The sequence below is a fragment of the Mirounga angustirostris genome, unplaced genomic scaffold (genome assembly GCF_029215605.1).
Source record: "Mirounga angustirostris isolate CCGP_5_RB_7025 unplaced genomic scaffold, mMirAng1.0.hap1 SCAF_1, whole genome shotgun sequence".
In the NCBI taxonomy this organism is placed as follows: Eukaryota; Metazoa; Chordata; class Mammalia; order Carnivora; family Phocidae; genus Mirounga; species Mirounga angustirostris.
Window position 1 is genome coordinate 59,024,478 of NW_026991709.1, and position 13,192 is coordinate 59,037,669.

General features: G+C 38.3%; 1 protein-coding gene across 4 annotated transcripts in view; it reads right to left on the reverse strand.

The window, feature by feature from the left end:
- CCDC191 (coiled-coil domain containing 191) overlaps nt 1–13,192 on the reverse strand; it is a 99,075-nt gene that overhangs the window by 77,668 nt on the left and 8,215 nt on the right. For 3 of the 4 annotated variants that reach the window (XR_006795547.3, XM_064591714.1, XM_045902895.3), the window contains exons 3-6: nt 10,803–10,944; nt 7,048–7,191; nt 3,732–3,910; nt 1,852–2,075 (exon numbers count right to left, since the gene is read on the reverse strand). Coding sequence is in view for 3 of the 4 variants with exons in the window: in XM_064591714.1 (XP_064447784.1) it covers nt 1,852–2,075; nt 3,732–3,910; nt 7,048–7,191; nt 10,803–10,944 (689 nt within the window). In the remaining variant the exon portion in view is untranslated. The remainder of the gene's footprint in view (nt 1–1,851; nt 2,076–3,731; nt 3,911–7,047; nt 7,192–10,802; nt 10,945–13,192) is intronic. The other variant, XM_045902894.3, reaches the window with a different exon arrangement.

The following is a 13,192-nucleotide window of genomic DNA, read 5'->3' on the forward strand; positions in this document are numbered from 1 at the left end:
AATTAATAATTAATAAATCTCTTAGAGGAGATATTTTGAAACTATGCAATAAAGCAGATTTAGGATAGCTTACAAAGAAATTAAAAACTATCAATAATAAAATTTTACTGACTCTATCCAAATGCCATAACAGTGTTAGACAGTTATAGGCCGACCACAGTGGCCATTTAAAGAAATACAGTTCTAATACCATGGATCTGATTTTCAAATAACATTAAAATATGTATCTGTTATAAAAGGGATAGCCGCTTATTGTGAAAAATTGGATATAAAAGCCATCCATATTTCCACCCAGAAAAAAACACTGACAACAGTCAGTGCTGCCTCATTGTATAACCATTTTCATTAATTTCTCCAGTATTTATTAATGCCCAATATAAATAATATTATCTTTGTGCACAAATCTTTGGATTTCTGATCATTTTCTTAGGGGTGTTTTCCTAAGACTGGAATTTCCAGGTCAAGCGGTAATACCATTTTTATGGCTCCTGTTGTTTATTGCCAAATTGCCTTGTGGAACGTTTAAATCAGTTCATCTGCTAGCAGTATAGCATGTTACCTGAATCACTGTAACCATGGCTAAGATTTTAAGGAGTGGTCAGTGAGCATCTGCTGAGCGCCCACTATGAGCACAGCATCCCGCTCCCATCAAATGTTACTTGTTTTCACTATTTATTTTAGGTCAGCCTAGATTTTTCAGGGTTTAAAAGCAATCTAAAAGTAAGGTTGACCTTAGCAAGAACTCACTAAAACACCGGTGATTGCTTTCTAAAAGGAATGGTGTCTGGAGGAGGCCTAAGGCTGGCACTTGAAAGAGTGAAGCACTCGTCCACTGCCGAGCTGTTTTAAATTGGGTAGAATAAGAGCAATCAGGAACACAGGGGGAAAAGCTGTGTAGGCTGATGGGGGCGAGAGGGATTATCGAATAGGTCTTTCTGGCCTCTGAGTTTGAGTATTCAGTCACTTCAGGCACGTTACTCCAAGGCTTTTTGCAGTTCATGCACCAGTGCTGTTTCTCAGAATAAATACATTAGTTATTTCATTTAGAAGCTCATTTTCTGCATGAGGATATATAACAGTACTACATCCTGTGAGGACTATTTTGATTTTCCTCTTAGCTCAGATATTCCTGTTCTTTGTCAGTGGTTGGAGGGCAATGATGACTCTGTATGATTATCAAAAGATAAGACACTCACACCCTTCACATAGGCTGAGGCACAATTAGCAGACAATTTTAACAATGTTCAGGTAACCAAAGAAATGCAAACTAACCAACATAATACCTATTGAAAGTGCAAAAGTATTGAAAATGATAGTACTTCCCAAAGCTAAAAAGAGTGTGGTAACCTTGTCCACTGCCAGCAATAGTGTAAATAAGTACAACCCATTTAGAAAGCAATTTGCCAATGTTTCAAGAGTCATCAAAGGCCTATACCATTTAACTCAGTAATTACATGCCTAAGAATGTAGAAAGCTCTATGCTCAAGGAAGCTCACTACATTATTATATGGTGAAAAACCTGAAATAGTTGAAATGCTTATCAGATGGGGGGGAAGCTAATTACATAAATTACGGTCTAGGAACTCAATGGAGAAATAATATACAGACCTCAGGACTCTGGGCAATGTGTTAACTAAAACAAGCAAAATAAACGTACTTTATGGTTGCAATTAAGTATGTAAAGGGATCAAGACCCAGAGGAAACAGAAAAACATAAACAATTTGTTAACATCATGAAATCGTGGGTGATTTCTTCTTTGTGTTTTGTTATCACAATGTCCATGTTTTTAAACTTCCAAAATGACTGCTTAGACAAAAAAAACTTCACACCGCTCACCACGGCTGGCTTACATTTTCCATGCTTCTTCCACAGTTCGTCTCCTCTCAATTATCTCCCTCCGCAGCTTTACCATCTCCCTTTGAATCTCCTCCTCCTCTTTCTTGGCTTCCAGAGCCTTCTTTCTCTTCTCTACCTGCACCAAATACTGAGCCTCTAAGAAGACCGATTTTTTCAGGGTCTTTTCCATTCTCTGGCGCTCCAGTTCTTTCTCACGTCTCATGCGGTTTTCTTTTACCTTAAAGAGAACACAGTGAGGGTGGAATGCAGCCTTTCAAGTAGAAAAGGATACACAAAAGCTTAGAATACATTTCCAAGTTCACAATATGCCCAGTTGGAAAGATTCTGGCCCAGAAGCTCACTGTTCATTGGAAGAATAGGAAGAATTCATTTGTTTACTTGGGTAAGAGCCAATACAAAAGTCTAGATGAAGTCAGGTCAGAGGACTCCCAGCACTCTGGGAATGATCTGCACCATGGAAAAGTTGAAAATTTACTGGGTCAGATGCCAAGTTCTGGATTCTTACATAGTAATGATATCCCACCCCTAAAATTTTCCAAGGTGTATGCTACTGCTGTTTATTTAGGCCCTTTGTGCATGCCATTTAAGAAAGAATATGGATATTTTGGGGAGGCTACATCGTGAAAGATACAACAGTGATTTACTGCCTGAGGAACACAACATTATTCATTTTTTTAAAAATATTTTTATTTATTTATTTGACAGAGAGAGACACAGCGAGAGAGGGAACACAAGCAGGGAGAGTGGGAGAGGGAGAAGCAGGCTTCCCGCGGAGCAGGAAGCCCGATGCGGGGCTCGATCCCAGGACCCTGGGATCATGACCTGAGCCAAAGGCAGACGCTTAACCGACTGAGCCACCCAGGCGCCCCACAACACTATTCACTTGGATCGTTATTTAAATGTATCAATGATTCTGGCTCATATTTGGAAATCAAAACCATGATATTTCTGAATAAGCACAATCAATTTTTCAAACCCATTAATTCTCTAGCGGCTCTTCTAGCTATGAATTAAGGAGTGCTCCTTTACCTCCCCTTCACTGACCTTATCTTATTCTTTACTTATAAGACTTCTAGATATTGGCAATCTCTTATTGAACCTTCTCTCCTCCCTTTTATCACAAACCCAAACTAGGATCATACTTCTACCCCTTTTTCTAACATCCTCAGTGCTGATTAGGCACACCTTAATGCTTTAAAGCAATCAGAAATTCAGGGTCATAAAAAGACAACATACAATGTACAGACATTCATTCTAGTTCAGTCTTAGTTCTGGACATGTGGAAAAGACTTGGTCATTCTGATTTCCTGAAGCTCCTCTACAAAGAATTGAGACGCATCTTTTTCCTATAACCCACTATTTATTCCCTTTGAAGAAAAGAAAGTTCCCATATGCCTTTCTAATTCAAAACAGCTGAACTAGATTTAATTCAGATCTGTCCTCCCTTTCAAATTATAATCACAAAATGAGTCAATTTTTCAGTTGTCTGGAAAAGAATTACCATTATAACAGTCACTAGAATATTCATGATATTAATATTTTGATGTCACAGTTCAAAAATCAAATTCAAGCAAAACCAATCTACATATTTATAATAGTACCATATACAAACTAATAAAGTTTAGTTCACCCACTCCATTGTTCAAAATCAATTATTCCTTCTTTTGGTTTTTTTAAATAAACTGTTTCCTGTCCTCAGTTTATGAGCATTATTTTTCTTCTAAGTTCTTATATTTTATTTTTATTCTTTCTAACCAAACCACAGATGGCACTCTTTTTCATAATAAAACCTAAGTCTTCATTTAAGCTTATTAAATGTGCTACACAAAGATTGCTTCCTGTTACCCATTTTAATTTTGTTTTTCCCTCCCACCTGCTTATGTCTCATCTCCATGGTAAGACGAGGATCCTTCTGCTGCTGCTTGTCTTGGTTTCCATTCATTCCAAGATCTTCCAACATTCCAGAATCCACCACTTTTTTATGGAGCAGATGGTCTATAAATTTTTGAACGGTGGTACTTTCCTCTTCTTCCTCCAAATAGCCACACAACTCTGGAGGAGACAGAGCAACAACAAAAAAAGGGAAAATTAAAAAAAAAATTTAGTACAATTTCCATATTTATATAAATAATCTTGGTACAATAAAAATATGAAGCTGAGTGTTCAATAAATAGTAACTGATAATGCCAATTGGATGAGTATAGCCCTCAGCAATTAACTACCTTCAACTGAGAGGAAAGAAAATTCCACTCATGAGGAATTATCATCACCCAAGACATGAAAGACTCCTTCACTGCCAAATGTAAAAGATACTACTTCAGTCTAAACATCCTTGAAGACTCCATTGTTTTTTTTAAATGGCTTTATTGAGGTATAACTGACATACATACACTGTAAATATTTAAAGTCTACCATAAGTTTTGACATATACATCTACCAGTAAAACCATCACTATAATCAAGATAAAGAACATGTCTGTCAGTTCCAAAAGGGTCCTCAGACTGATTTGCAATCTCTTCCTCCCACTCCTCCCCATGTTCTCGGTCTTATCCCAGGCAACCACAGACCTGCTTTCTCTCAGGATAAATTAATTTACATTTTCTAGAATTTCTTATCAATTAAATCATACACTATGTACTCTTTTTTTGGTCAGGCTTCTTTTACTCAGCACAATTACTTCTGAGATTCATCATGTTGTTGTATCAACAGTTCATCACTTTTTACTGCTGATTAGTATTCCACTGTATGGGTATACCATAATTTGTTCATTCATTCATGGATAGACATTTGGGCTGTTTCCAGATTTTGGCTATGACAAAGTTGTTATAAACATTTGTGTACCAGTTTTTGTATGAACATATGCTTTGTTTTCTCTTGGAAAAATGCCTAGGAGTGGAATGGCTTGATCATAGAAGTATCTGTTTAACTTTTTAAAAAACTGTCAAGCAGTTTTCCAAAGTGGTCACAAAATTTTATATTCTCACCAGCAGTATTGGAGTGTTCTGGTTCCTCTACATCCTCACCAATACTTAGTACGGTCAGTCTTTGGATATAAACCGTATGTAGTGGTTACTCAAGGTAGTTTTAATTTGCATTTTCTCAATGACTAATTATAGGAACATCTTCCTTGTTGATGTTCTGTTTAGTTCCATACATCACTGAAAATGGGGTATAAGGTCTCCAAATAATTTGGAGAATTGTACAATTACCTATTTCTCCCCTCAACTTTGTCAGTTTTTGCTTCATGTATTTTAGGGCTTTTTTTTTTAAAAGATTTTATTTGAGAGAGAGAGAGAGAGAGAGAGAACATGAGCAGGGGGAGGGGCAGAGAGAGAGAAGCAGCCTCGCCGTTGAGCAGGGAGGCCAATGCAGTGCTCATCCCAGGACCCCGAAATCATGACCCGAGCTGAAGGCAGATGCTTACCCAACTGAGCCACCCAGGCGCCCCTATTTTGGGGCTCTTTTCTTAGGTGTACGTATGTTTATACTTGTTATGTTTTATTGATGGCTGACCCTTTATCATTATAAAATGCCCTTCTTGGTCCCTAGTAACAATTTTTTAGTTACAGTCTATTTTTTTCCTGAATTAGTAAGCTGCTCTCACTTTCTTTTGGTTACTGATTGCATGGTATAGCTTTTTCCATCTTTTTACTTTCAATCTATTTGTGTCTTTGAATCTAAATTGTGTCTCCTGTGGATAGCATATAATTATGTATTTTAAAAATCATTCTGCCAATCTTTGTCTTTTAATTGGACTGTTTAATCCATTTACATTAGATGTAATTCCTGATAACCTATAGCTTATGTTTGTCATTTTGGTATTTGTTTTCTGTATGTCTTCAGTAAATGCCCTTTGTCAGGTTGAGGAATTTACCTTCTATTACTAGTTTGCTGAGCATTTTTATCAGGAATGGTTGTCAGATTTTGTCAAGTACTTTTTCTGAGTCTATTGAGATAATCCCATTAATCAGTATTTTTGGTAAACATCCTTTTTAAATGGCTACATAATAGGAATGTTTCAATCAAAAAAAAAAAAAAGGAAAATAAAACAAAAAGCTCTACAAGCATAAGATGAATGAGGCCTGGTAAAGAAATATAACTAGATCTATTAGCACCATATGAAAGGAGTCATAGTTTCACTATATTCCGTATATGCTTCAGAATAAATATGAAGTATGAAAATGCCTCACTTTAATAATGACATTAATAAATTAGAAAACATCCAGAAGGAGGCAACCGGCATGATAAGATTTAGAAACAATGTGATATAAAGAACTACTGTGAGAATTGGTATATTTAAGCTAGGAACATTGAAGTATATGAGAGATCAGACATGATTATATCACGTGCAAACTACAACAACAACACTACTACTTTTCTTGGGAAAGGGAACATGGTATTATTTTCTCTTACACTAAAGGGTTACAGAGGTCAAACTCCTAATTCTCCTGAGAGAAAAATGTATGAGGATTAGAGCCCCACAACAAGTGAATGGGCTCCTTCTATCCTGGGAGATGTGCTGGCAGAGATTCTATCACCCCATGTGAGGGATACTACAGAAGGATCTCTATCTGAGGGGGTGAAGCAGGGAGATCAGACTAGGTGATCTAGAAGGATTCCTCTAACTTTAAGAGCTCATGACTTTGTGATTCCTAGGCTGGGGATTTTGTAGATTTTTCTAGAGTCCTAAACAAGGGGAATTCTGCCAGGTGAGATTACCAAGGGTGTGTGAGTCACACAGGAGGAGCTGCTGCCCACCACCATCACCAGGCCTACCTTTATGCTGAGGAAAAAAAATACCAAATTCTGAGTACATTCGAGGAACCCTCACTCACTAGTTGTGTGTACAAGTAGTAAACTCTTTTATAAATATAAAATGTTTAAATGTAGCCCCATCAGAGTAAAGAGTCATCCAACAATATATGGGAAGAGACACTCAAAGAGCATTAATTGCTATTATAATCATAAGAAGAATTACAAATAGAATATTTTAATTTAAAAAACACCATGAACATACTGAGGATACAGATAAGTAATTTAAATTGAACCAAGAAAAATTAAAGCCAATTATAAAACTAAGCAAATCATAGAAAAGTCAAATATAGCATTTATTATTTAAAACAATTAAAAAGACTTCTTAGATACATTCATTAGATGTTAAAGCTTAGAACAATCAGACAAGTTCTTACCATCAAACTTGTCATATTTCAAATGATCACTGGCTTCCGGCACAGGAAGGATATTTGACACAGTGTCTTCAGCACCATCTTCACCATCACTTGCTAGTTCTTGCTTAAGTTTGGTGTCTAACCAGTCATTGACTAGCTCCTGAGCTATCAATAAAACAAAAAAATCTTTTTAATATTCCTATTACTTCAAAGACTTTCTTCATTCACTGTTTTCATTCACTCAGTAAATACTGAGCATCTATCATGTGTCAGGTACTGTGTTAGATGCTGGGAAAAGAGCAACAAATAGGACAAATAAAACTTATCACCAATGAAGTTTACATTCTAATTGAAGAGAGACAAAAAATAAGTAAATCTGAAAAACAGAGCAGGCAAAGGAGAAATGGTGTGTAAGAAATGGAAGGTAGGTATTGATAGTTTTAAATTTGGGGTTCAAAGAAGGCCTCACTGAGAAGACATCTGGGCAAAGAAGGGAAGAAAGTGAGGGAGTGAGCCATATGGTTATTCCATGCAGAGGGAAAGCATTTGCAAAGGTCCTAAGGAAGAAAATGTCCAGAGTGTTGGAGAAGTAGAAAGGAGGCAGTGTGGCTAGAAAGGAGTGAGTGAAGGGGTAATAACAGGAGATGAAGTAAAGAGGTAATGTGGGGATCAGATTTAGAGCACTGGTTCTAGATCAGGGATAATCTTGCCCCCCAGTGGACATCTGGCAATGTCTGGGGCCATTTTTGGTTATCATAACAGGGATAAATGATACTAGCATCTGGTAGGCAGAGGGCAGATATGTGGCTAAACATCCAACAATGCATGGAACAGCCCCCACCCCAAAGATAATTATCTGTTATATCATCAACAGTGCTGAGGTTGAAAATCAACATCAACAGTGCTGAGGTTGAAAATCCCTTGCACAGAAGCAGGGGACACCAATTGGGAGGCAAATGCAATAATCCAGGAAAGTGACAGTAGCCTGGACCTGGAGAGGAAGTATTAAAAATCGTCCAATTTTAGAAAGTATTGTTTTGAGATGCAATTGATGGATTTGCTGATGTAGCAGATATGGGAAATGAAAGAAGTCTGCAAGGTTTCTGGCCTAAGCAACTGCAAAAATGGAGATGCCATTTACTGAGACAGGGAAGGCTGAGGGAGGAGCAGGTCAGGAGGGAAGATCAGGAATTCAGTTTTAGACTAGTTGGGTTTGAAATGCTTAGGAGACATACAAATAAGAGTGTCAAACAGGTATTGGCTATACCACTCTGGATTTCTGGGGAGAGGTCCAAGCTCGAGAAATAAATGTGGGTGTCATCAGCATATGGATAGAATTTAATGCCACAGAAGTGGATGAGAGCACCAAAAGAGGAAGATGGGTAGAGAACTGGTTCCAGGAATAAGCCCTGAAGAACTCCAGTATTAGGGGTTGAAGAGATAAGGCAGAACCGGAAAAGCAGGCTAGGAAGGAGAGGCCATTGAGGTAGGAGGAAAATCAAAATAGTGTGATTTCCTGGAAGCCAACTTCTATTTGAATTTCTTTCTTGGTGATATTCAGAAAATCTTAAATATATAGGTATGAGAGAAAATGTCTACTTTAGCAATACGTTCATCACTATCATCATTATCAAACAGCTCTATGGGCAGGCATAGGGGTTTCAAAGAAGAAAAGTATATATTTCAGCACTATCTTCATCACTGTTACCATGATCATATAGCTCTGAGGGAATGGAATGTTTCTTACATTAAATGAGGCCAAAAGGCATTTAAAATAGATAGGAATGCGGGACATATAAAATAGAAAAGAATGAATCAAGATAGTAGAAACCAAGTGTAAAAAGTATACTAGCAACAAATATTATTGGCTTTCAGAGGAAGGTAGAGAAAGGGGACAGATATTTACTGAGTAACCCTGTGTACAGTAAGTCAGACATTTATATGTATAATAATTTATATGTAGAATAATTCAGATCTACTCAATGCCATTCATTAGTAAAGAGGGGTTTGCTATGAAGTGCCCCAAAAGCACAAAGAAAGCGAACTACCCTTGGAGAGTTCAACTGCAGGAACATCTCCTGTTGGATCAGAGGCTCTAAGGCTACATTAAAGCAGAGTTTCTCAAAATATGTTCCTCAGAACACTGGTTCTTATTGAATATTAACAGATGATTGATGAGAGGAGAAAAAGGGATATAAACCTTTGAAAACCATGTTCTGTTCATACACTAGTACTTTCTAATGTGTATCACTAACTCTTCAGGATAGGAATATGGATTTCAGGCTAAAAGGAGTTTCCAGGTATAAGAAGCTTGGGATTTGGGGTAAGTAAACATTAGTTTTTAGACAGTATGACTTCTCAGAAACTTTAAGAGGCTAAAGTATATTGTGTATTCCCAACAGTGGGTTGGGAGATGGGGTGGGCAAGACATAGTCTTGCCAATTTCTGAACCAATCTCCTTTTTCCATCTCCAGTTCTACCAACCACCCAAGACCAAGGGCCTTTACTGCTCACCCAGACCACTGCACCAGCCTCTCACAGATCTCCCTTTTCCCTCCTTTTCTCCCCTATAATCCACTTTTCATATTTAAAATATTGATCTGTTGTACCACTGCTTAAAACCCTTCAATGATGTCTCATCATACTCAGAATAAAATCTAAATTCTTTTACCAGGCCTATAGGCCCTATGTACTAGGTCTTCTGCTCACTCCTGCACGCTCATCTCCATTGGGATGTTCCAGCCACACTGGTCTTCCTTCAGTTCCTCAAGCACACCAAGCTTGTCTATACTTTAACTCTTGATGCTACCTTTCCCTCTGTCTAGGATGCCCCTCCTCCATTACTGCTTAGGTGGCTCCTTCTTATTATTCAGGTCCAAACTTGAATGACTTATCACTACCTAATAATTTTAAGTTTCCTTTATTCTCACACTAGCATGTATACCCCATGAAAGCAAGGGCTTTGCCTCTCTTGTTCAAAATTTTAGGTTCCCCCAGTACCTAAAATAGTACCTGACACAGAGTGATAATTTTTTAAATATATATAATAGATTATATTATAAACATAAAAGTTTTTATCATATACATACTTATAAACATAAATAATTATATATGTATATATATATTTTTTGAATAAAAACATGCTATGAATAAATAGAGACATTTAATGGAATAAGTTAATGGAATAAAAAGAGACAATCATCCAAATGGAAGCTGGCTTCCAGGACATGGCCACTCTGACTTTCTTCCTCTGTGGCTTCTCCTTTCCAGTCTTTGCTGGTTCCTCCTGATCTATTCATCCCTAAATGCTGGAGTTCCCAAGAGCAACAGAAACTAAAATACTAAATTCCAGAGGAGTAAATGTTTTGGGGAGGTAGGAAGGTTAGATCAATCTTAGACTCTCTTCATAAAGAATAAAGTGGATTTGCAAACTAATGGTCAAATGATCTCATAATACTAGATCAAGTGATCATGTTGCCCTCCATGCCACAGGACGAATACCTTATAACACTCACTAGTTAGCTGTGTCATATCAACCTGCCTCTTGATGTGGTTCCATTTCAGAAGACAGAATGAGCCTTAAGTATAGCCTTACTTGTAATATTGGAGTTCACTCCAGGATAGATTAGTTTCAGGGAGGTGGAAAAACACGAAACTTAAGCACAAAAGAATGAAAAATTTCCATTCTGTACTTTGAAATGCATTATAGGTTATGCTTTAATAAGCTGTATTCTAAAGAACTGTTAACACTGCAGCAAAAAAATGTATTCTCTTACCTTCCGCATAGACTTCATCACGATCCTCTATTTGCTCAGATGTTTCCAAATCTATGATTTGGCTCCAAAGCCTTCTGGACAAATTGGAATTTGTAGGAGAAAATGCTTTTGAAACTGCAAATTCTGAGGCTTTCTCCACCTTCTTCAATATCACAGAAAAAAAAATCCATTAAGATGATGACAACTTTGTTTAGGGCTAAAGAATTTTTCTCCTACTCAAGAAAACTGACTTTCTACCACCTACTAAGATACTTCCACTGTTCCATTTTTAAAGGAACTCTGGAGGCTTAACCACCCCAAATAATTTCATTTTTTAAACATGAAATTAATTGCAATATTTTACCAAATTTTAACATGTATTCACAATGTTTATTTTTGAACAAAAGGTTATTTAAACTTTAGATAACTTTTGTTTAGAGCATTAGTGATGGGATCATGACACCTGGATATTTTATTTTAAATAAAAAATACAATATTTATTAACTCCCATTGCCACTACGATTTGCATATGAATATGAAGCAGAGGCAGAGTAGCTATACTTCCTCAAATTACTACCCCTGGAATGAACCTCCCATCATATATTAAATAAACTATAGGCTCAATAAAATTGGGATAGAGTCACTGAACTGTAGTTATCCAGAAGGTTTTAAATCAAGAGTAAAAACACGGCCCAAATCATGGGATTGGTGGAGGTGGACAAACTGTGTTGGCACTTTGGTTTACCTGCACAATATAAAAGAACTTCTTGGGGCGCCTGGGTGGCTCAGATGGTTAAGCATCTGCCTTCAGCTCAGGTCATGATCTCAGGGTCCTGAGATTGAGCCCCATATCGGGCTCCCGGCTCAGCAGGGAGTTGCTTCTCCCTCTCCCTCTGCCTCTCCCCCTGCTTGTGCTCTTTCTCTCTCTCTCTCAGATGAATAAAAATCTTAAAAAATTAAATTAAAAAAAAAAAAAAGAACTTCTTTTACAGTTAAATCCCTGACTTTCTCCCTCCCTACAAACTTGCTTTCCTCCACATCTGCTGCATTCCCAGGCTTCCAACCTAGGTGACAATGCCACTCTTTTCAGTTCTCAGGATGAAAACCTTGGCGTCCTTGAATCTATTCTCTCCCTCTTACCCCACAACCAATCTGTTGGGAAATCTGTTGACTCTATTTTCAAAATATATCCAGGATCTGACCCCTTCTTGTCACCTCTACTGCTCTCACCTGGTCCAAGGCACCACAATTTCCTGAGAGGTTTTCTGTGATAGTCTCCCACCACAGCAGACAGTCCCTTTGAAATGAAAGCCACACATAACTCCGCCCAAAACCCTTTCATGGTGGGGCGCCTGGGTGGCTCAGACGGTTAAGCGTCTGCCTTCGGCTTGGGTCATGATCCCAGGGTCCTGGGATCGAGCCCCACGTCGGGCTCCCTGCTCAGCGGGGAGCCTGCTTCTCCCTCTCCCTCTGCCTGCCACTCCCCCTGCTTGTGCTCTCTCTCTCTCATAAAAAATTAAAAAATCTGAAAAACAAACAAACAAACAAAAAACCCTTTCATGGTTCCCTATTTCACTCAGAATAAAAAGCAAAGTCCTTACTATGTGCTTCAAGGTCCTGCACCCTCAGGCCCTTTGTGAGCTCTACAACCTTCTCCTCTGCTACATCCCTTTGCTTACTTGACTTCAGCCACACTGACCTTGTGTATTCCTTCTCAAATATGCCAAGCACAGTCCCACCTCAGCGCCTTTGGCTTACTGCCCCTCTGCTGGACTGCTCGCCCTTGATAGCCATACAGCTCTTTCTCTTGCCTCCTCATGTCTTTACCCAAATGTCACCTTCGTAGTAAGGCTTTCTCGAATTACCCTACATGAAACTGTAACCACCCTCCTCACGGCTCTCCCTATTCCCCTTCTCTGTTCTGACTTTCTCTACAGCACTTATGACCCTGTCACGTATTTTACCATATACTATCTCCCCTTAGTAGAATGTGAGCAGGCATGTTTGTCCTCCTCTTCATGTGTGAAACCCCCAGTACCTATTATAGGTACTGTCATATAACAGGTGCCCCATAAACGTTAGTTAAAAAATGAACACATGTAAAATTTTATTATTTTATTTTTTTAAAGATTTATTTGAGAGAGCGCTTAGCATGAGTCGAGGGAGGGGCAGAGGGAGAGGGAGACAAGCAGACTCCCCACTCAGCAATCCCAGGACCCTGAGATCATGACCTGAGCCAAAATCAAGAGTTGGACACTCAACTGAGCCACCCAGGAGCCCCTAAAATTTATTTTATTTTTTTTAAAGATTTTGTTTATTTGACAGAGAGAGACACAGCGAGAGAGGGAACACGAGCAGGGGGAGGGGGAGAGGGAGAAGCAGGCTTCCCGCGGAGCAGGGAGCCCAATGCA